Genomic DNA, 21,330 nt, shown 5'->3' with positions numbered 1-21,330 from the left:
GGACTTTTTGGGAGCCTAGCTGCGTACGGGGCCCTGAAAACCAATCACAGCCTTTAGGATTTCTAAGGGTGTAAATTTTTGATTTCACTCTTCACTGCTTATCACAGTTTCGGAGGCCATGGAATGCCCAGGTGGCACAAAACCCCCCAAAATGACCCCATTTTGGAAAGTAGACACCCCAAGCTATTTGCTGAGAGGCATGGTGAGTATTTTGCAGCTCTCATTTGTTTTTGAAAATGAAGAAAGACAGGAAAAAACATTTTTTTTTTCTTTTTTCAATTTTCAAAACTTTGTGACAAAAAGAGAGGTCTGCAAAATACTCACTATACCTCTCAGCAAATAGCTTGGGGTGTCTACTTTCCAAAATTGGGTCATTTGGGGGGGGGGGGTTGTGCCATCTGGGCATTCCATGGCCTCCGAAACTGTGATAGGCAGTGAAGAGTGAAATCAAAAATTTACGCCCTTAGAAAGCCTGAAGGCGGTGCTTGGTTTTCAGGGTCCCGTACGTGGCTAGGCTCCCAAAAAGTCTCACACATGTGGTATCCCCGTACTCAGGAGAAGCAACAGAATGTATTTTGGGGTGTAATTTCACATATTCCCATGGCATGTTTGAGCAATATATCATTTAGTGACAACTTTGTGCAAAAAAAAAAAAATGTGTCACTTTCCCGCAGCTTGTGTCAAAATATAAAATATTCCATGGACTCAACATGCCTCTCAGCAAATAGCTTGGGGTGTCTACTTTCCAAAATGGGGTCATTTGGGGGGGTTTTGAACTGTCCTGGCATTTTATGCACAACATTTTGAAGCTTATGTCACACATCACCCACTCTTCTAACCACTTGAAGACAAAGCCCTTTCTGACACTTTTTGTTTACATGAAAAAATTTTTTTTTTTTGCAAGAAAATTACTTTGAACGCCCAAACATTATATATTTTTTTAAAGCAAATGCCCTACAGATTAAAATGGTGGGTGTTTCATTTTTTTTTTTCACACAGTATTTGCGCAGCGATTTTTCAAACGCATTTTTTGGGGAAAAAACACACTTTTTTAAATTTTAATGCACTAAAACACACTATATTGCCCAAATGTTTGATGAAATAAAAAAAATGATCTTAGGCCGAGTACATGGATACCAAACATGACATGCTTTAAAATTGCGCACAAACGTGCAGTGACGACAAACTGAATACATTTTTAAAAGCCTTTAAAAGCCTTTACAGGTTACCACTTTAGATTTACAGAGGAGATCTACTGCTAAAATTACTGCCCTCGATCTGACGTTCGCGGTGACACCTCACATGCATGGTGCAATTGCTGTTTACATTTGACGCCAGACCGATGCTTGCGTTCGCCTTTGTGCGAGAGCAGGGGGGGACAGGGGTGCTTTTTTTTTTTCTTTATTATTTTTTTGATTTTTTATCTTATTTTTAAACTGTTCCTTTCATTTTTTTTTTTTTTTAATCATTTTTATTGTTATCTCAGGGAATGTAAATATCCCCTATGATAGCAATAGGTAGTGACAGGTACTCTTTTTTGAAAAAATTGGGGTCTATTAGACCCTAGATCTCTCCTCTGCCCTCAAAGCATCTGACCACACCAAGATCGGTGTGATAAAATGCTTTCCCAATTTCCCAATGGCGCTGTTTACATCCGGCAAAATCTAAGTCATGAAATGCTCGTAGCTTCCGGTTTCTTAGGCCATAGAGATGTTTGGAGCCACTCTGGTCTCTGATCAGCTCTATGGTCAGCTGGCTGAATCACCGGCTGCATTCTCAGGTTCCCTGTTGAGACAGGAGAGCCAGAGAAAAACACGAAAGACGGTGGGGGGGGGGCATTCCCTCCCACTGCTTGTAAAAGCAGTCTAGAGGCTAATTAGCTGCTAGGATTGCTTTTACATGAAAGCCGACCGCTGGCTGAAAAGAATGATACCAAGATGATACCTAAACCTGCAGGCATCATTCTGCTATAACCACTCAAAGTCGTGAATGGCGTACCTGAAGACAAAAAAATGGTTAACAATAAAACACAGTAAACGGTAAAGTATAAAAAATTGCATACCTGAAAAGCAAACATGATAAAACATAATAACAATAAAACATTGCAGAATAGAATACAGTAAAAAAGAGCAGAACAATAGAGAGAGAATAGAGAGAGAGAGAGAGAACAATAAAACGACAACTATTTTTTTTTATTTTATATATTTTTTTTTTACACTTTTTTTTGTAACTAACTTTTATAACTGTAACCGGTTCCAGGTTCGGGTCTCTCAAAATGCGATGGCATCTTGGGAGACCCTGTGAAAGTGTGCCTAGTCTGTGCAATGCTGTACCCTACGCTAATACTCAACTAGTGAATGGTAGCGTTCAAAACATTCACCAATGCAAAGACCAGGATTGTCAGGACAGGAGGGACAATAATAGCGGGTGTCACGTCTATATCCGCGCTTGCTGCAGACACGACATCTTTTTTTGGGGGGTTCACTGGGTAGGGGTACTCAGGAGGACATAAAGAAAATGCCTCTCATGCAGCCGACTGCATTTGGTTGGGGATGTGAATGGGGGAAGTACGGGCGCTGCAGAAGTGGTGGGTTCCCAATTATTAGGATTGGCGAATGCAGCAGGAAGGGCATTATGGGCACGACAGGCCTGTTTGTCTTCTTGGTGGCAGCGGGACACTACTTGTGCTTGCCACCTCACCAGCTTGAACTGCACTTATGGGACTCGCCACGTCACCAAGTGTTACTGCAGTGCTGGTTTGACTACGACCGGGGTGTACTAGGCCGCTGGTGCTTGCCAGTTCACCAAAATGCTACCAAAAAAACTGTTAGCGATCGCAGGGATCAGGCCTGACTCTGCGAAAGCTGCAGTTATGCGTTTAGTGTTTTCTAAGTGACAGTGATCGATCGATACTGCACTTGGGTGGGCTGGGCTGGGCTGGGCCGGGCGGAGGGGCAAAACGCAGGTGCTAGCAGGTATCTGGGCTGATCCCGCTAACACTGCGTTTTTGGGAACCCTAAACTGCTGGGGACGCTAGTATAGATCTGATCGGATCAGATATTGATCCGTTCAGATACTATACCACTAAGGGAGGCGTATGCTGCGTGCGTGGGTGTTAGCGGTACTGGCGCTAACCTGACGCTGCCTGGAGCTGGTGCTTGCCAGTTCACCAAAACGCTTCCAAAAAAACTGTTAGCGATCGCAGGGATCAGGCCTGACTCTGCGAACGCTGCAGTTATGCGTTTAGTGTTTTGTAAGTGACAGGGATCGATCGAAACTGCACTTGGGTGGGCTGGGCCGGGCGGAGGGGCAAAACGCAGGTGCTAGCAGGTATCTGGGCTGATCCCGCTAACACTGCGTTTTTGGGAACCCTAAACTGCTGGGGACGCTAGTATAGATCTGATCGGATCAGATATTGATCCAATCAGATACTATACCACTAAGGGAGGTGTACGGTGCGTGCGTGGGTGTTAGCGGTACTGGCGCTAACCTGACGCTGCCTGGGGCTGGTGCTTGCCAGTTCACCAAAATGCTACCAAAAAAACTGTTAGCGATCGCAGGGATCAGGCCTGACTCTGCGAACAATGCAGTTATGCGTTTAGTGTTTTGTAAGTGACAGTGATCGATCGATACTGCACTTGGGTGGGCTGGGCTGGGCGGAGGGGCAAAACGCAGGTGCTAGCAGGTATCTGGGCTGATCCCGCTAACACTGCGTTTTTGGGAACCCTAAACTGCTGGGGACGCTAGTATAGATCTGATCGGATCAGATATTGATCCGTACAGATACTATACCACTAAGGGAGGCGTATGCTGCGTGCGTGGGTGTTATCGGTACTGGCGCTAATCTGACGCTGCCTGGGGCGACGCATATCACCGCCGGGCGATCAGGGGGCTAAACCTAACCAGCGTCACCCGTAACAGTTATATGGTGATCAGTGGTGAAAGGGTTAACTAGGGGGCAATCAAGGGGTTAAAACATTTATTAGGTAGTATATGGGGGTCCCTGTCGCTATAAAACGCTGACAGCGAACCTAAATATTTACCTCCCTAACTAGCGTCACCAGTGACACTAATACAGCGATCAGAAAAATGATCGCTTAGCGACACTGGCGACAGGGGGTGATCAAGGGGTTAAAACTTTATTAGGGGGGGTTAGGGGGGTACCCTAGACCTAAAGGGGGCTAACAGTAACTGTCCTACCACACTAACTCACAAACTGACACCATGCAGTAATCAGAAAAAAAAAAAAAAACTGCTTAGTGTCAGTGTGACAGGGGGGGGAGGGGTGATCGGGGGGGTAAAGGGGGGTGTTTTGTGTGCCTGGCATGTTCTACTGTGTGTGTGTTTTCATTCACAGTGCAGTCTTCTCTCCTCTGCGCCGGAACGGAAAATACAGAGCCGAGGAGAGATGACATCATTTCCTTTGCTGCTGTTTGGCATACAGCAGCAGAGGAATGATCTGATTGGCCCGCGGCGATCGCGAGGGGGGGGCCATGAATGGATGGTCTCCCCCTCACCTCCGATCGCCGCTGGACAAAAGCGGACCGCCTCAGGCACCGGGGGGGGGGTCCGATCGGACCCCCCGCCCGCGGGAGGCAGATCACGTACATGTACGTGATTCTGCCTGCCCGTGCCACCTTGCCGACGTACATCGGCGTGAGGCGGTCCTTAAGTGGTTAAAAGCACGAACCGGAACTACCAGGAGTAGTTACACAGTGGCAAAATACTGTGATCGCGCAATACCCTTGTAGGGGTGAGGCTATTCGGTGAGTGTATGCACATTAGGAGCACCAATAAGCAGCACTATCACCAAGCCAGCACTGGAACAATAAGAACTACCTTTAACAATATTGTTTTTCTAGAGCAATTAACTCTTTCTAAGCTCAAAACCATTTGTGCATGCAAAATAGACTTTTTAAAGCAATATTGTTTTTCCAGCAAACACTGGCTTCTACTGTTTTGAGCACAAGTCACTTTATTAATCTGCTAAATAGCAACCCCCTTTTTCTCCACCAAGCACTTTCCTGCTTTTGCGCTTTATTACCAGGTCCAGTTAAAGTGGAGGGCCAACCTGAAAAAAAAAATTTCACCAAAAAGCCTAAAAAAAAAAAAAAAAAAAACATTTGAAAAAAAATTTTTTTGAACTTACCTGAACCCTTGTTGCTAGGCAGTCTTCCTAATCTGCCTGTTCCTATTCCGCCGTGTCTTCTGCTCCTAGCTGAGCCGCCCCGTTGCCTTCTGGGAACTGTGTGTGTTCCCAGAAAACCACGGGGCCATTCACAGATCGCTGCGCCGCAGGAAACTGGCAGTGAAGCCGCAAGGCTTCACTGCCTGTTTCCCTTACCTAGGATGGCGGGGCTGGGAGCCGAGGGACGGGTCGGCCTCGGGCGGCCGACATCGCGGGCACCCAGGACTGGTAAGTCTACTTATTTAAAGTCAGCAGCTACAGTGTTTGTAACTGCTGACTTTAAAAAAAAAATTTAGCTGGCTGGAATCCCGCTTTAAGTATTTGTATGTTATTTTGGGCACTTTCTACATGATTTTTCATATAATTTTACAAATATCGGTATTATTCAAAGGTTTGGTTGTTACTCACAAGGGACAAATCACATATGGATTATTAGCAAAGAATCAGTCCCTTTTATATATTGTCACTACATCTTAAACAGCCACAAGAGGTTGTAATACCACCTAGATATTATTATAACACATTGTCAGCTAATAGTGGTTCATCACTAATTAGTCACCAGAACAGCGCCACACCTACATCCATTTTTCTCCTAATTCAGCATATTCCACTCTGGTGGAATGGCACCTGTAGAGGCAGCAGTTCTACACTCCACTTGCACCTATCTTCATTGCGCGGATTCAACTTTCATTTCATTCCTTCCCTTCCAGTGTCATTTTTACATTGATCAGCGCATTTTTATAGCACTGATCAATGTAGTAATGTCACTGGTCCACAAAAAGTGTAATTTTGGTGTCAGATTTGTCCTCTGCAATGTCGCAGTCCCGCTAAAAATAGCCGCCATTACCAGTAAAAACAATAAAAAAAAAATAAAAGTCCCTAAATCTTTCCTATAGTTTGTAGACGCAATAATTTTTGCGCAAATCAATCAATATACGCCTATTGTGATTTTTTTTTTTTTTTTACCAAAAATATGTAGAAGAATATATATCAGCCTAAACTGATGAATAAATTAGTTTTTTCATATATTTTTTTTGGATATGTATTATAACCAAAAGTAAAACAAAATGTTTTTTTTCAAAATTGTCGCTCTTTTATTGTTTATAGTGCAAAAAATAAAAACCGCAGAGGTGATCAAATACCACCAAAAGAAAGCTCTATTTGTCGGGAAAAAAAGTATGTAAATTTTATTTGGGTACAGCGTCGCATGAAGGCGCAATTGTCAGTTAAAGCGATGCAGTGCCGTATCGAAAAAAGTGCTCTGGTCATTAAAGGGGTTGTAAACCCTCGAGGTTTTTCACCTCAATGCTATGCATTGAGGTGAAAAACCTCAGTCCATCCCTGTTGTTTTTCTGTTTGTAAAACCAAAATAAACACCTTTTAAAAAAATTTATGTGAAAAACCTCCTGTAATGCTGCAGCCTAAGCCCCATTTTACTTACCTATACCCCCTCCATCTCACGCCGGTGACAAGCACACAAGCAAAAGCCGGAGTCTCGTGTCCTGATTGGATGGATTGATAGTAGGGCAGCCATTGGCTCCCACTGCTGTCAATCAAATCCAATAAAGCGGGCGCCGGGGCCGAGTCCTGCTTTCTGTGTGAATAGACGCAGAAGCAGGACACGGGAGCGCACCGGCACAGGTGTCCACGAAAGAGAGTGCTTCTCCGACAGGGCACTCGAAAAGAGGAGGAGCCAGGAGCACCGCTGAGGGACCCCAGAGGACGGATCGGGGCCACTCTGTGCAAAACCAACTGCACAGCGGAGGTAAGTATGACATGTTTGTTTTTGTTTTTTTTTAGAAAACTCTGAACCTTTACAACCCCTTTAAGGGGGCAAGTCCTTCCGGGGCTGAAGTGGTTAAGAAACAAGAGCCTCAATAACCACTTTAATTATATCTCCAACCTCCAACCAAGGTATTACTTAATTTTACACTTTATACTAAAGAAATCTGCTAATACTAGATTAAATTGTGTACAGTGTCGGGTATATGTTCATACTTTATAAACTTAAAATGGCACATTGTATAATAGCGATATATTCATGTGTACCGGATTCTCTGTAAAAGGCACCTTGAACATCTGAGCACCAAAGAAAGTGAAAATACATGTTCTTGGTACACAACGCCGAGAGGAGTGAATGTCTTCCGATAATGTGTTATCTAGTCAGTGCAGCACATACAAAGGAAGGGAGGGAAACAACATTGGCTATAGAAGGGAAACTATGGATGCTAATGGTATCTTCGAGGACAATAAAACAGTCCAGCAACATTTCCCAAAATTAACGATATCTTGGAGCGTAATGAAACAGTCAATGTAGACTTTACCTCCACATACTGGTTTCCAATAAATGTATTTTATTGGAATTTTATGTGACAGACCAACACAAAGTGGCACATAATTGTGAAGTGGAAGGAAAATGATAAATGATTTTCCATTTTTTTTACAAATAAATATCTGAAAAGTGTGGCGTGCATTTATATTCAGTCCCCTTTACGCTGATACCCCTAACTAAAATCTAGTGGAACCAATTGCCTTCAGAAGTTACCTAATTAGTAAATAGTCCACCTGTGTGTAATTTAATCTCAGTATAAATACAGCTGTTCTGTGAAGCCCTCAGGGGTTTGTTAGAGAACCTTAGTGAACATACAGCATCATGAAGGCCAATGAACACACCAGACAGGTCAGGGATAAAGTTATGGAGAAGTCTAAAGCAGGATTAGGTTATAAGAAAAATCCCAAGCTTTGAACATCTCACAAAGCACTGTTCAATCCATCATCTGAAAATGGAAAGAGAATGGTATGACTGCAAACCTACCGAGACATGGCCGTCCACATAAGCTGACAGGCCGGGTAAGGAGAGCATTAATCAGAGAAGCAGCCATGGTAACTGGAGGAGCTGCAGAGATCTGTCCACGGGACAACTACAGTGCCTTGCAAAAGTATTCCCCCTCCTTGGCTTTTTACCTATTTTGTTAAATTACAGCCTTTAGTTCAATGTTTTTTTAATCTGAATTATATGTGATGGATGAGAACACAATAGTTTAAGTTGGTGAAGTAATATTAGAAAAATATATACATAAAACTATTTTTCAGAAATAAAAAACTGATAATTGGCATGTGAGTATGTATTCACACCCTTTGTTATGAAGCCCATAAAAAGCTCTGGTGCAACCAATTTCAGAAGTCACATAATTGGTGAAATGATGTCCACCTGTGTGCAATCTAAGTGTCACATGATCTGTCATTACATATACACACCTTTTTGAAAGGCCCCAGAGGCTGCAACACCTAAGCAAGAGGCACCTAGCCAAACACTGCCATGAAGACCAAGGAACTCTCCAAACAAGTAAGGGACAATGTTGTTGAGAAGTACAAGTCAGTGTTAGGTTATAAAAAAATATCCAAATCTTTGATGATCCCTAGGAGCACCATCAAATCTATCATAACCAAATGGAAAGAACATGGCACAACAGCAAACCTGCCAAAAGATGGCTGCACACCAAAACTCACTGACCGGCCAAGGAGGGCATTAATCAGAGAGGCAGCACAGAGACCTAAGGTAACCCTGGAGAAGCTGCAGAGTTCCACAGCAGAGACTGGAGTATCTGTACATAGGACGACAATAAGCCGTACGTTCCATAGAGCTGGGCTTTATGGCAGAGTGGCCAGAAGAAAGCCATTACTTTCAGCAAAAAACAAAATGGCACGTTTTGAGTTTGCGAAAAGGCATGTGGGAGACTCCCTAAATGTATGGGGGAAGGTGCTCTGGTCTGATGAGACTAAAATTGAACTTTTTGGCCATCAAAGAAAACGCTATGTCTGGCGCAAACCCAACACATCACATCACCCAAAGAACACCATCCCCACAGTGAAACATGGTGGTGGCAGCATCATGCTGTGGGGATGTTTTTCAGCAGTCAGGACTGGGAAACTGGTCAGGGTTAAAGGAAAGATGGATGGTGCTAAATACAGGGATATTCTTGAGCAAAACCTGTACCACTCTGTGTGTGATTTGAGGCTAGGACGGAGGTTCACCTTCCAGCAGGACAATGACTCCAAACACACTGCTAAAGCAACACTTGAGTGGTTTAAGGGGAAACATGTAAATGTGTTGCAATGGCATAGTCAAACCCCAAACCTCAATCCAATAGAAAATCTGTGGTCAGACTAAAAGATTACTGTTCACAAGCTCAAACCATCCAACTTGAAGGAGCTGGAGCAGTTTTGCAAAGAAGAATGGGCAAAAATCCCAATGGTAAGATGTGGCAAGCTCATAGAGACTTATCCAAAGCGACTTGGAGCTGTGATAGCCACAAAAGGTGGCTCTACAAAGTATTGACTTTAGGGGGGTGAATAGTTATGCACATTGACTTTTTCTATTATTTTGTCCTGTTTGTTGTTTGCTTCGCAATAAAAAAAAAAAAAAAAACATCTTCAAAGTTGTGGGCATGTTCTGTAAATTAAATGATGCAAATCCTCAAACAATCCATGTTAAGTCCAGGTAGTGAGGCAACAAAAAATGAAAAATGCCAAGGGGGTGAATACTTTTGCAAAGGCACTATATATATATATATATATATATATATATATATATATATATATATATATATATATATATATATATATATATATATATGTGTATACTACACGAGATATATATACACACTAAACTGCCTGCACGCCACTAACTAACCTGCCTAATCTAGATCAAGTTCTCCTCTCCACGTTATAATCCCACTACACACGGCCATCGTGTAAGCAGCCTTATATAGTGTGGGGCATGGACTTAGCCCCTTGAGAAATGATGGAACAAAGGCACCCTGACTTTGGCCAATCGTGGCTCTCAATCAAAGCAGATCGCACTGTAATTGGCCAAAGAATGCAGATCAGGTGCATGCTTTGGCCAATCAGCAGCCATCAATGCACTGCAATCTCGCAATGCATTATGGGGCGCTCGGCGGTCCCCGAATTTGCCACGAATGCCCCAACACCCAATGTTCCCCCGATGTTCATGTCGAACTTACGTTCGACTCAAACATCAGGACCATCCCTAGCAGAGACATACCGAAAAAGTGCAGTGAAAGGGGGTTCTACAAAGTATTGACTCAGAGGGGCTGAATACAAATGCACGCCACACTTTTCACATTTTTTTTTTTTTTTAAATTGTGAAAACCATTTATCGTTTTCCTTCCACTCCACAATTATGTGCCACTTTGTGTTGGCCTATCACATAAAATCCCAATAAAATACATTTACGTTTTTTGTTGTAACATGGCAAAATGTGGAAAATGTCAAGGGGTATGAATAAGTTTTCAAGGCACTGTAATTGGTGGATCAACTTCTGTTCAACCACAGTGGCCACACATGAATCAAAATTCAGACCGCCCCTGCTGAACCGACAGAATTTTAATCCATGTATAGCCAGCTTTAGAGAGTAAAAGACAATAGGCGGGTCAGCTACCACAGACACCAGCTACGTAACTATATGATGGGTTGTTATGTATTTTCTCAGCACAATTATTATGAAAATTATTATTACTAGTATCTTTTTTTTTTCTTCAAAGGCATTGCAAATCGAGAAATATTGTGAGCTTTCCTGGTTGTTTAACTTTACTATGCTCGGTGCCCTCTACAAAAATGCAAATCTGAAACACTTTTCCTATAAGTGGGAGACCAGTGCACTCAAGGAGACATGGATCTTACTTGGCAAGAGATCATGTCTATTACTGAACTACAGGTAAGTGGAAATGGTAAAGATATGCAAAAACATATTTTATTTTTGGGTAAATAACAGATTAGCAAAACCCGCTTATTATGTCTCAGTCTATAAAATAGCTAGAAAATTGGCTTAACCTCCCTGGCGGTATAATTATTTCAGATTTTTGATGCTGAAAGCGGTATAATTATTTTGCATGAAAATTTGGCGTTTTATATTGTAGGCCTGTAATTCTTAGGAATGACTCATTTAAATCTGTCCAAACAAGAGTCTAGTAGACATCTCGGGTATGATAAAGTTTGAAACACAAAATCTTAAATTATAATATAATTATAACAAATAATAATATAATAATGATAAAAATTATTCAATAATGTAATCAAATCAAAAACACTGAAATTTGCTCAGTTGCAGAATTGTCGCTGTCATTACTTTCAGTGTTTGATGATGGATTTCCCCACAAATCACTATCGCTCAATTCTGCAAGTGATTCTAATTTATTATCGCTGTTTTCTAGCTGGTCTAAAACCACTTTTGATGTAAAGGGACGGTTTTGGTTGCTATGGACAATCTCCAGTTTCCAGGCAGAAAGAACAGTATTTATAATATAAAACTGCATGCAGGACACTGGACAAACCACTAGGGACAAAAGAGATGTGAAAAAATGGATACAGTAATGTAATCTGTAAGATTACAGAGTACTGTACATGTATTGTGTTTTTTACTTTTTGAATTTGGTGCCGTTCTCCGTCCCCGTGCGTCACAACGCTCGCAAGGAACGGAGCTTGGCTCTGTGATAGATCCGGCGGAGGACGGCTCGCACACGGGAGACATCGCAGGATTTTCTGTACCTGGATCCTGCGATGCGATCCCGAGTGTGGCTCGGGGTTACCGCTTTTGGTGCTGAAAATCCACCCAGAGCCACAATAGAGAATACTGTCAGGGAGGTTAAAGCGGAGTTCTGCCCACATATATTATTATTTTTATTTTTTAGCCACCCGTTCTGCTGGTATAAATAAGATACTCTAAAGCATGTTATTAATAAATTCGCTGTTCAAGTACATCTTTTTTTTTTTTTATTTACCTACCATTGTTTTCTGCTTCCTGAGCACTTCCATCTTGATTGTGGGCATGTGAAGCTCACTAGGACACTGCTAGTGATAAGGTTTTGCTGGCTATCCAGCATGCACCTCCCAATTTCACGCATGCACATTCTACACAGGGTGAAGCGCAGGCATTGTGTCTGGTTGCCATCACAACGGGCGGCGACGGAGGAAGTGCCCACCCTGTTGTTATGGCAACAAAGGTAATCAATCAATGTGGCTCTTAGATCCGCCTTTAATCACGTAATTTCCTGTTTGGAAATAACGCAATGCAATCCTGTGGCGATGCCCACTGACTCCTGGGAACAATGACACACATCTCCTAGGAGCATAGGCGCCGCAGGAAATTACGTGCATCGCCACGGCTCCGAAGGAGGCAGAATACAGGAGACACCCTAGCAACAAGCTACACAAAGTAAGAAAAAAAAAATAGCCAAATGTTGTTAAACTTGCAGGAATGTACGGATTGAGATAAAGATTATATTATGGGTGGAACTCCGCTTTAAAGGCTGTATTGAGATAGTAGTGATTAATGATTTATACTCTGAATGGACCAAGGTTATTAGTGGTGTAACCCAAGGTTCAGTGTTGGGACCCTTACTTTTTAACTTATTTATACAGTGCATCTAGAAAGTATTCAAAGCACTTCGCTTTTTCCACATTTTGTTATGTTACAGCCTTATGCCCTGTACACACGGTCGGACATTGATCGGACATTCCGACAACAAAATCCATGGATTTTTTCCAACGGATGTTGGCTCAAACTTGTTTTGCATACACACGGTCACACAAAGTTGTCGGAAAATCCGATCGTTCTGAATGCGGTGACGTAAAACACATACGTCGGGACTATAAACGGGGCAGTAGCCAATAGCTTTCGTCTCTTAATTTATTCTGAGCATGCGTGGCACTTTGTGTGTCGGATTTGTGTACACACGATCGGAATTTCCGACAACGAATTTTGTTGTCGGAAACTTTTATAGCAAGCTCTCAAACTTTGTGTGTCGGAAATTCCTATGGAAAATGTGTGATGGAGCCCACACACGGTCAGAATTTCCGACAACAAGGTCCTATCACACATTTTCCATCGGAAAATCCTATCGTGTGTACAGGGCATTATTCTAAAATGGATTAAAATCATTATTTTCCTCAAAATGTTACTACTCCATAATGACAACATGAAAGAAGTTTGAAATCTTTGCATATTTATTAAAAATAAAAAATGAAAAAAATCCCATGTACATAAGTATTCACAGCCTTTGTTGAAGCACTTTTGGCACAAATTACAGCCTCAAGTCTTTTTGAGTATGATGCTACAAGCTTGGCACACCTATTTTTGGGCACTTTCTCCCTTTCTTCTTTGCAGGACCTCTCAAGCTCCATCAGGTTGAATGGGGAGTGTCAGTGCACAAACATTTTCAGATCTCTTTTTCAACCTGACTACCTATGTAACTTATGTACCCTTGGCTGACTTTATAAGCGATGCAGGGAGGCACAAACAAAAACATAACAGTGATTTCTTGCCACTGAAGAAACCAACAAATGATTCAAACCATTGATGTCTCCTCAGAAATGAAGCATCACATTTGGTTAAAGTCAGTGTGTATAGCCAGTGAAGTGACTGGCCTCTGGTGATACACAGAGATGAAACAAATCCTCCTACATAAGTTGTACCTGTTTATCTGCAGTCTTCTCTTATCTACATCTGTTTAAAGTGCAGAATTTATAAAGCTTGCCAGAGACTTTAAAAAAAAAGGGGGGGGTGGAGAGTTGAAATCACTCTGCAGAACTCAGTGAGGAGAGCTCTAATAGCTGATTGGAGAGAAGGGACGCACCCACCCCCTCCACACAGCACACAGAAACAGAGCTGAGGCTGTCAATCAGCTGTAGGTCTCTCCCCTGTCATCTTTTTTTCTCTTGGTGTCAGGCAGGGGCGTTGCTAGGTCTGCAAAAGATCTGGGGCTAGAGCCCATAGCAGTGATCACCAACCTTTCTGCAGGCCTGCGGGGGGGGGGGGGGGGCGCCGGTGGTAAGCCATATTTCGCAGGCAATGGCTGGTGTTGACGCTTCAATCATCATGGCACCATGGTTTATATGGTGTCAGGGTGATTGAAGCGCTGGTTAAGCAGGGACCCTGCGGCAAGAGACTCGGGGGTATGGGCCCCAGATTCGGGGCTATAGCCCCAATAGCCACCCCCTAGCAACACCCCTGAAGACAAGTACACACTATAGAGGGATATTCATAGGGCGAGATTGTTCATATTTAATGTCTGAGATTTACAACCACTTTAAGTTAGCTTTTAAAGCCAACCTGTCACCATCACTATGAGTGCTGCTACTATCCAAAACTTCTGGGCTTCCTTCATGGAATTTTCCCAGTGACAAGCTGTGGTTCTTCATGCTTACCCACACATCTCTACAGAACACTTATTCAGGTAGGTGTAGGTGAGCTGGGTTTATTTTAACAGTAAATGTGGCACTGAGATGCAGCTATCATGGTGAAGCATAACTGCAAGCTTGGAAAACGCTGTTTTAAGAGATACCAGGAAAGGAAATTAGCTGTGTGTTGGATATCTCTCCGCTGTACCATTTTAATTTATATTATGTTTTGATCACTGTAGGAATGTTATTAAGACACCTTTTACATAAGTGATCTTGTTGGTTAGTCCGCGTTCACATGGCGTACTTAACCTGTTTTCCCCAAAACAAGCCCTAGTAAAGTCCATGTAAAAATATATACAGTAGAACCTTGGATTGAGAGTGTTTTGCAAGACAATCAAATTTTTTTTATAAATCTTGACTTGATAAACAAGTGATGTCTTGATATAAGAGAAGCGCCATGTCACAACTGAGTATAAAAGAGAAGAGAGGCGCCTCTAAGTGTAGCAATATGGTTGCATTTAATGAAGGTACAACATTTAGCAACTCACATGGTTGATGATTTACCACTTCCATACTGGGCATTTTCACCCCCTTCCTGCCCAAGCCAATTTTCAGCTTTCAGCGCTGTCACACTTTGAATAACAATTCTGCGGTCATACAACACTGTACCCAAATGAAATTTTTATCATTTTTTCCCCACTTAGAGCCCTTTCACACTGGGGCGGGGGGCGGCGTTGGCGGTAAAACGCCGCTATTATTAGCGGCGTTTTACCGTCGGTATGCGGCCGCTAGCGGGGCGGTTTTACCCCCTGCTAGCGGCTGAGAAAGGGTTAAATACCACCGCAAAGCGCTTCTGCAGAGGCGCTTTGCCGGCGGTATAGCCGCGCTGTCCCATTGATTTCAATGGGCAGGAGCGGTAAAGGAGCGGTATACACACCGCTCCTTCACTGCTCCGAAGATGCTGCTGGCAGGACTTTTTTTACCGTCCTGCCAGCGCATCGCTCCAGTGTGAAAGCCCTCGGGGCTTTCACACAGGAATACATGCAGCGGCACTATCGGGTCGGTTTGCAGGCGCTATTATTAGCGCAATAGCGCCTGCAAACCGCCCCAGTGTGAAAGGGCTCTAATAGAGCTTTCTTTTGGTGGTATTTGATCACCCCTGTGTTTTTTATTTCTTGCGCTATAAACAAAACAAGAGTGACAAGTTTGAAAAAACACAATATTTTTTACTTTTTGCTATAATAAATATCCCAATTATTTTTTTTTTAAACAAATTTATTCCTCAGTTTAGGCTGATACGTATTCTTCTACATAAAAAATAACGTAAAAAATATCGCAATAAATGTATATTTATTGGTTTGCGCAAAAGTTATAGCGTCTACAAAATACGGGGATAGATTTATAGCATTTTTATTATTATTTTTTTTTTTTACTAGTAATGGTGGCGATCTGCGATTTTTATTGTGACTGCGATATTGCGGCGGACACATCGGACAATTTTGACACATTTTTGGGACCATTCACATTTATACAGCGATCCATGCTATAAAAATGCATTGATTACTGTATAAATGTGACTGGCAATGAAGGGGTTAACCAGGAGGGGGCACTGTAGGGTTAAATGTGTTCCTAAGGAGTGATTCTAACTGGGGGGGAGGGGATTCACAAGGGGAGGAGACCGATCGGTGTTCCTCTGTACAAGGAACACACTATCGGTCTCCTCCCATCTGACAGGATATGGATCTGTGTGTTTACATACACAGATCCACAGTCCTGCTCGGTTACCGGGCAATCGCGGGTGCCCGGCGGACATCGCGGCCACCCGGCACGCGCACCGGGACCCGAGTGATGAGGCGGGCGCGCGCCCCCCCTAGGGTTCCTGGAAGGCAGCGCCGTCATATGACGGCGGTCCAGGATAACAGCTGCACCGTCTTGCCGTCATATGATGGTGGGCGGGCAGAAAGTGGTTAAAAGAGGAACATCTAAGTATGCAGGCATCTGGGGTAAAGCTGTCCACATAGACCATGCTCTGCACCACCATCAACGTCATCTCTTCCATGCTGCGCTCCACGAACGCTTCAAGCCTCGCTTTCAGATCCCTCAACTGCAGGGTAGTGTTCCCGGTCACGATTGCAGACTGACAGCAGTGGGAGCCGGTGGTGCGGGGGATGGTCTATGTGGACAACTTTATCCCAGATGCCTGCATACATAGATGTGCCTGTTTTTATCAGCAACCATGTGAGTTGCTAAATGTTGTACCTTTATTAAATGTATCCATATTGCTACACTTAGAGGCGCCTCTCTTCTCTTTTATATTCTGTAGCTCCTGCTAGATTTTGCTTCTAATCCCTTTGTGGAGGCTGCCATTTGTGAATGGACATTTTATGGTTACTCAACCTATCACATTGCTATAATCTTTTTATATGGACTATAAACTGAAGGACTTATGAATAAATGGTTGTAGAACAAATCATCTGAGTTTCCATTATTTCTTATGGGAAAATTTGCTTTGATATAAGAGTGCTTTGGTTTACAAGCATGATTCCTGAAAGAATACAAGGTTTTACTGTAATCCGTTTTGTAAAAAGATTATATAATGTCCACTGTGTCTCCTTTTGGAACTTTATTTTCGAAAATGCCTTATTTACAGCACTGCTGGGCACTCATGTGATCCGCAGGAGATCTTCTCCTCTGCTCCCAGCTGACATCAGCAGGCCCCTCCCTCTGCAGTGCTCGGAGCGGGGTTGAGGTCAGCAGGCATTTTCGGCCCTTCCCGCGGCAGTGCTCGGAGCAGGGAAGTAGAGCTCCGGAGGATCACGTTAGCACCCAACAGTGCTGTAAATAAGGTATTTCTGACAATAAAGTTACAAAAAGAGACTCACTGGACATTATATAATATTTTTATAAATTTACAAAATCTTTTTACAAAACGGATTACATATTTTTAAAATGACTTTAACTAAGGTTTATTTTGGGGATTAAAGATGTCATAATGATGACTCCTGAGTTGACAGGGGGAGAGGGGAGAGAAGACAGGGGACATAGATAAGACATCCCCTGAAAATAAGCCCTAGTGTGTTTTTTTTGTAGCAGAAATTAATATAAGACCCCGTCTTATTTTCGGGGAAACACAGTAAGTGCACACCTGTACAAGTGCCGTGTTAACCTGCATGGGATTCGGGTCAATTGGAACAATCGTTGCTCCCAAAATGATATCTTTGTGAGTGCATGTTCCTGAACTCACACTGTCTGAGTTCAGGGACAAATATCCTCCCCACATAGATGTCCAATTGGGAGCAGCAGCTATGTTTGTGCAGCCGCTGTGTCCCAACTGACATAAAGGGGACTGCCTGCACGCATATGCATGAAACAACTATGCATCCCGTGTGTGTAAACATGGCCCTCGCATGGGTGTAATCTTGAGTACACCCGTGTGAACGAGGCCTTACTTTATTAATACTGCAGATGGGCACTGATCAGGCTGCAATGATGGGCAATAGCAAAGCTGCATTGATGGGCACTGGTGAGGCTGCAGATGAGCACTGATGAGGCTGCATTGATGGGCAATGGCGAGGCTGCAGATGGGCACTGATCAGGCTGCAATGATGGGTAATGGTGAAGCTGCAGATGAGCATTGGTCAGGCTTCATTAATGGGCAATGGTGAGGCTGCATTGATGGGCACTGATAAGGCTGCATTGATGTGCACTGACCCTTATTTTGCTTCAAAGTTCTTTATTTAAAATTTCATTTTTTTCCTAAAACTTCCCTCTGAAAATTAAGGTGCATGTTATACGCCTGTGCATGTTATACGCCGATAAATACTGGATTTATTTGTAAAAATTTTGGAAAACCATTTATCATTTTCTTTGCACTTCACAATTACACAATTACATATAACACGCACTTTTTTCCCCTGAAAATCAGGGGAAAATCGTGGGTGCGTGTTATAGGCCGATCCCCGCCGATTTTGTGTCATCGGAGCGATCGCGGCAATTGCCGCGGTCGCCGCCGACATACACAGCCGTGAGTAGATTCAAATGTGGCACCGAAACTGCAGGGATTCGTCGGAGCCGAGATACACATACCCGAGTATTCTCTGCCGTGAACACTCGGGTATGTGTATCTCGGCTCAAACGAATCCCTGCAGTCTCGGCCCCATATTTGAATCTTCCCACGGCTGTGTATGTCGGCGGCGAGTGCACAAAGCTGCACTGACATGGCTGGACTGGGGCAAAGCTGCACGGGCAAACCTGCACTGGGGCAAGGCTGCACTGGGGCAAAGCTGCACTGACAAGGCTGCAATGACAAGGCTGCACTGACAAGACTGCACTGGGGCAAGGCTGCACTGACACTGAAAAGGCTGCAGATGGACAGATAAGGCTGCATTGATTGGCATTTTAATGTAAGTTTTTTTTCCTTAAACTTCCCTTCTAAAAGTTTTTTTTCCTTAAAATTCCCTCCTAAACTTGGGGTGCGTGTTATACGCCGGCGCGTGTTATACACCGATAAATATGGTATGTGCCACTTTGTGTTGGCCTATCACATAAAATCCCCAAAAAATACATTTAAGTTTTTGGTTGTAACATGACAAAATGTGGAAAATTTCCAGGGGTATGGATACTTTTTCAAGGCACTGTATGTTGGTGCTATATAAACATATATATATAAATGAATGTCGCCTAACATTTGGCTCGTGTGTACGGGGCTTTACACAGGTGCCATGGCAACAATGTTTCTATTGGAAGACTTTCCCTCTATTCCTGTGCTGGTGACAATTAAATATTTTGGCTCCTTATTCGGTGATAATAATTACTATAACAAACAGTGAAGGTGAGTCCCCCCCAGTGGAGAAAGAAAAAGCAATAAAATTCCAAATGATCTTTAATTACTACTACAAGATATCCCATCACTAGCATGACTGAAACCCATCATGGACAAATATTTACTATTTTTTCTTGTCTTATTCAGGGGCTGGATATGCACCTAGATTCTGCATATAAAACTGAATATGGATGTCAGCCACCTACATTGCCATTTTTTGGATGCAGTCTTGGAAATAACCCAAGAGACGGTATAGTGCCAAATGCAAGCCAGGGCATGCCAAACTTAGATCGACTTTACCTGGACCCCATTTCTCCTCAAGCTCAGCAAGTGCCCACTCTTTCTATGGTTTCTGAATATGGTCCAACATCCTGCACAGGAATGTTCATGTCAAATGTCTCCCAAATGGGTTGCATAAATCAATATGCTTCAAAGCTGGTGCCTACAAGTGGGGTGAGTGGCCAAGATCATGTAGCTATGCCAGAGGCTTGTCTAAATGGAGTCCATTCCCTACACCAGCCCTGTAAAGGCCAAGATGATTTTGAATCAGACTCTGGCTTATCTTTAAACTTCAGTGATGGCGAATCAATTGAAATAGAGAACATAGATACACAGAGGTTGCAGTCAGACTTTATGGAAATAGTTCCACCACATGCCTATCAAAATCAGTATAATATGGCTACAAACCTAACACAGTCTTTTATGGAACACAATCTGTGTGAAACCCAACCCTACATTACATCTCGAACTCAAGAATTGGTCTGCAGTAGGGATGAGCGAAGGGCAGTTGCAATGCAAATTCCATTTCCCATAGAAAGAATCATCAATCTACCTGTGGAGGACTTTAATGAACTTCTGTCACGCTACTCATTAACAGAATCACAGCTGGCTTTGGTCAGGGACATTCGTAGACGTGGGAAGAATAAAGTAGCTGCTCAAAATTGCCGCAAGCGCAAGATGGAGAACATCGTTATCTTGGAAAGGGAGATAGAGCAGTTGAGAACAGAGCGAGAAGGACTGCACAGGGAACGAGAGGAGGTAGAAAGGGTCATGGAAGAAGTGAAGACCAATTTGAAAGGGCTTCAGCAGGAGTTGTATGGCATTTTACAAAATCAAGGCAGTCAGTTTTATCAGGAGGATCTTTTGTTCAAGCAGACGCCAGATGCTAGTATTTCTTTCCCTACAAATTAGAAAATTGTTTTATAAATCATGTATGTTGAACTGAATCAAATGATAGAATGGCTGCTGAAAACAAGTTCTGCAATGCCGCGCACACACGAGCGGAATTTCCGTTAGAAAAAGTCTGATGGGAGCTTTTCATCATATATTCCGACAGTGTGTATGCCCCATCGGACTTTTTCCGTCGAAAATTCAGACGGACTTAGATAGAGAACATGTTCTATATTTTTCCGACAGAACTAATTACTATCGGAAAAAACGCTCATCTGTATGTTGTTCCGATGAGATTAGCAGAAGGAGCCCAAAGGGTGGCGCACTGGCTATTGCACTTCCTTTTTCTAGTCCCGTCGTACGTGTTGTACAGACTTTGGTGTGACCGTGTGTATGCAAGAAAGCTTGAGCGGAATTCCATCGGAGAAACCTTCAGAGTTTATTCTGACGGCAAAACCGCTCGTGTGTACGCGACATTAGAGGTTACACAAGCATTCCAGCAGGTAGTCTATGTTAGCAAAAAAAAAAAAAACACTCTATCCTTTTTCCTTTTGCATTGTGAAAATTTTAATGACTGTAGATGAACTTTAGTTATGACTGAAATATTGCAAATTATATGCAAGCTAAACTGCCTTGTTTCATATGTTTCATTATTTCCTTAGAAAAGTATATTTTTATTTTGTTTGTGTGTAAAAATGTAACTTTAGTACAACCCAGGTCTGCATTCATTGAGAAATACTATGTAAACATTTGTCACATACACCAATAATCAGTAAGGCAAACTTGCTGCAACTTGCATGTTATCAGGCCAAAATATCATCATTTTTCAACCACCTGACTAAAGTAAACATACAGTATCTCACAAAAATGAGTACACCCCTCACATTTTTGTAAATATTTTATTATATCTTTTCATTTGACAACTCTGAAGAAATGACACTTTGCTACA

At 42.8% G+C, this 21,330-nt stretch overlaps 1 protein-coding gene across 1 annotated transcript in view; it reads left to right on the top strand.

Moving 5' to 3' along the window:
- The window catches only part of NFE2 (nuclear factor, erythroid 2), a 57,319-nt gene extending 36,300 nt beyond the window's left edge, over positions 1-21,019 (top strand). The window contains exons 3-4 of the mRNA XM_073613629.1: positions 10,753-10,925; positions 19,359-21,019. Of these exons, the coding sequence (XP_073469730.1) occupies positions 10,881-10,925; positions 19,359-20,402 (1,089 nt within the window). The 5' untranslated portion in view covers positions 10,753-10,880 and the 3' untranslated portion in view covers positions 20,403-21,019. The remainder of the gene's footprint in view (positions 1-10,752; positions 10,926-19,358) is intronic.
- Positions 21,020-21,330: the final 311 nt, after the last annotated feature.

The sequence above is a fragment of the Aquarana catesbeiana genome, linkage group LG02, assembly GCF_042186555.1.
Source record: "Aquarana catesbeiana isolate 2022-GZ linkage group LG02, ASM4218655v1, whole genome shotgun sequence".
Taxonomy (NCBI): Eukaryota; Metazoa; Chordata; class Amphibia; order Anura; family Ranidae; genus Aquarana; species Aquarana catesbeiana.
This window is presented reverse-complemented; position numbering and strand designations above follow the sequence as displayed.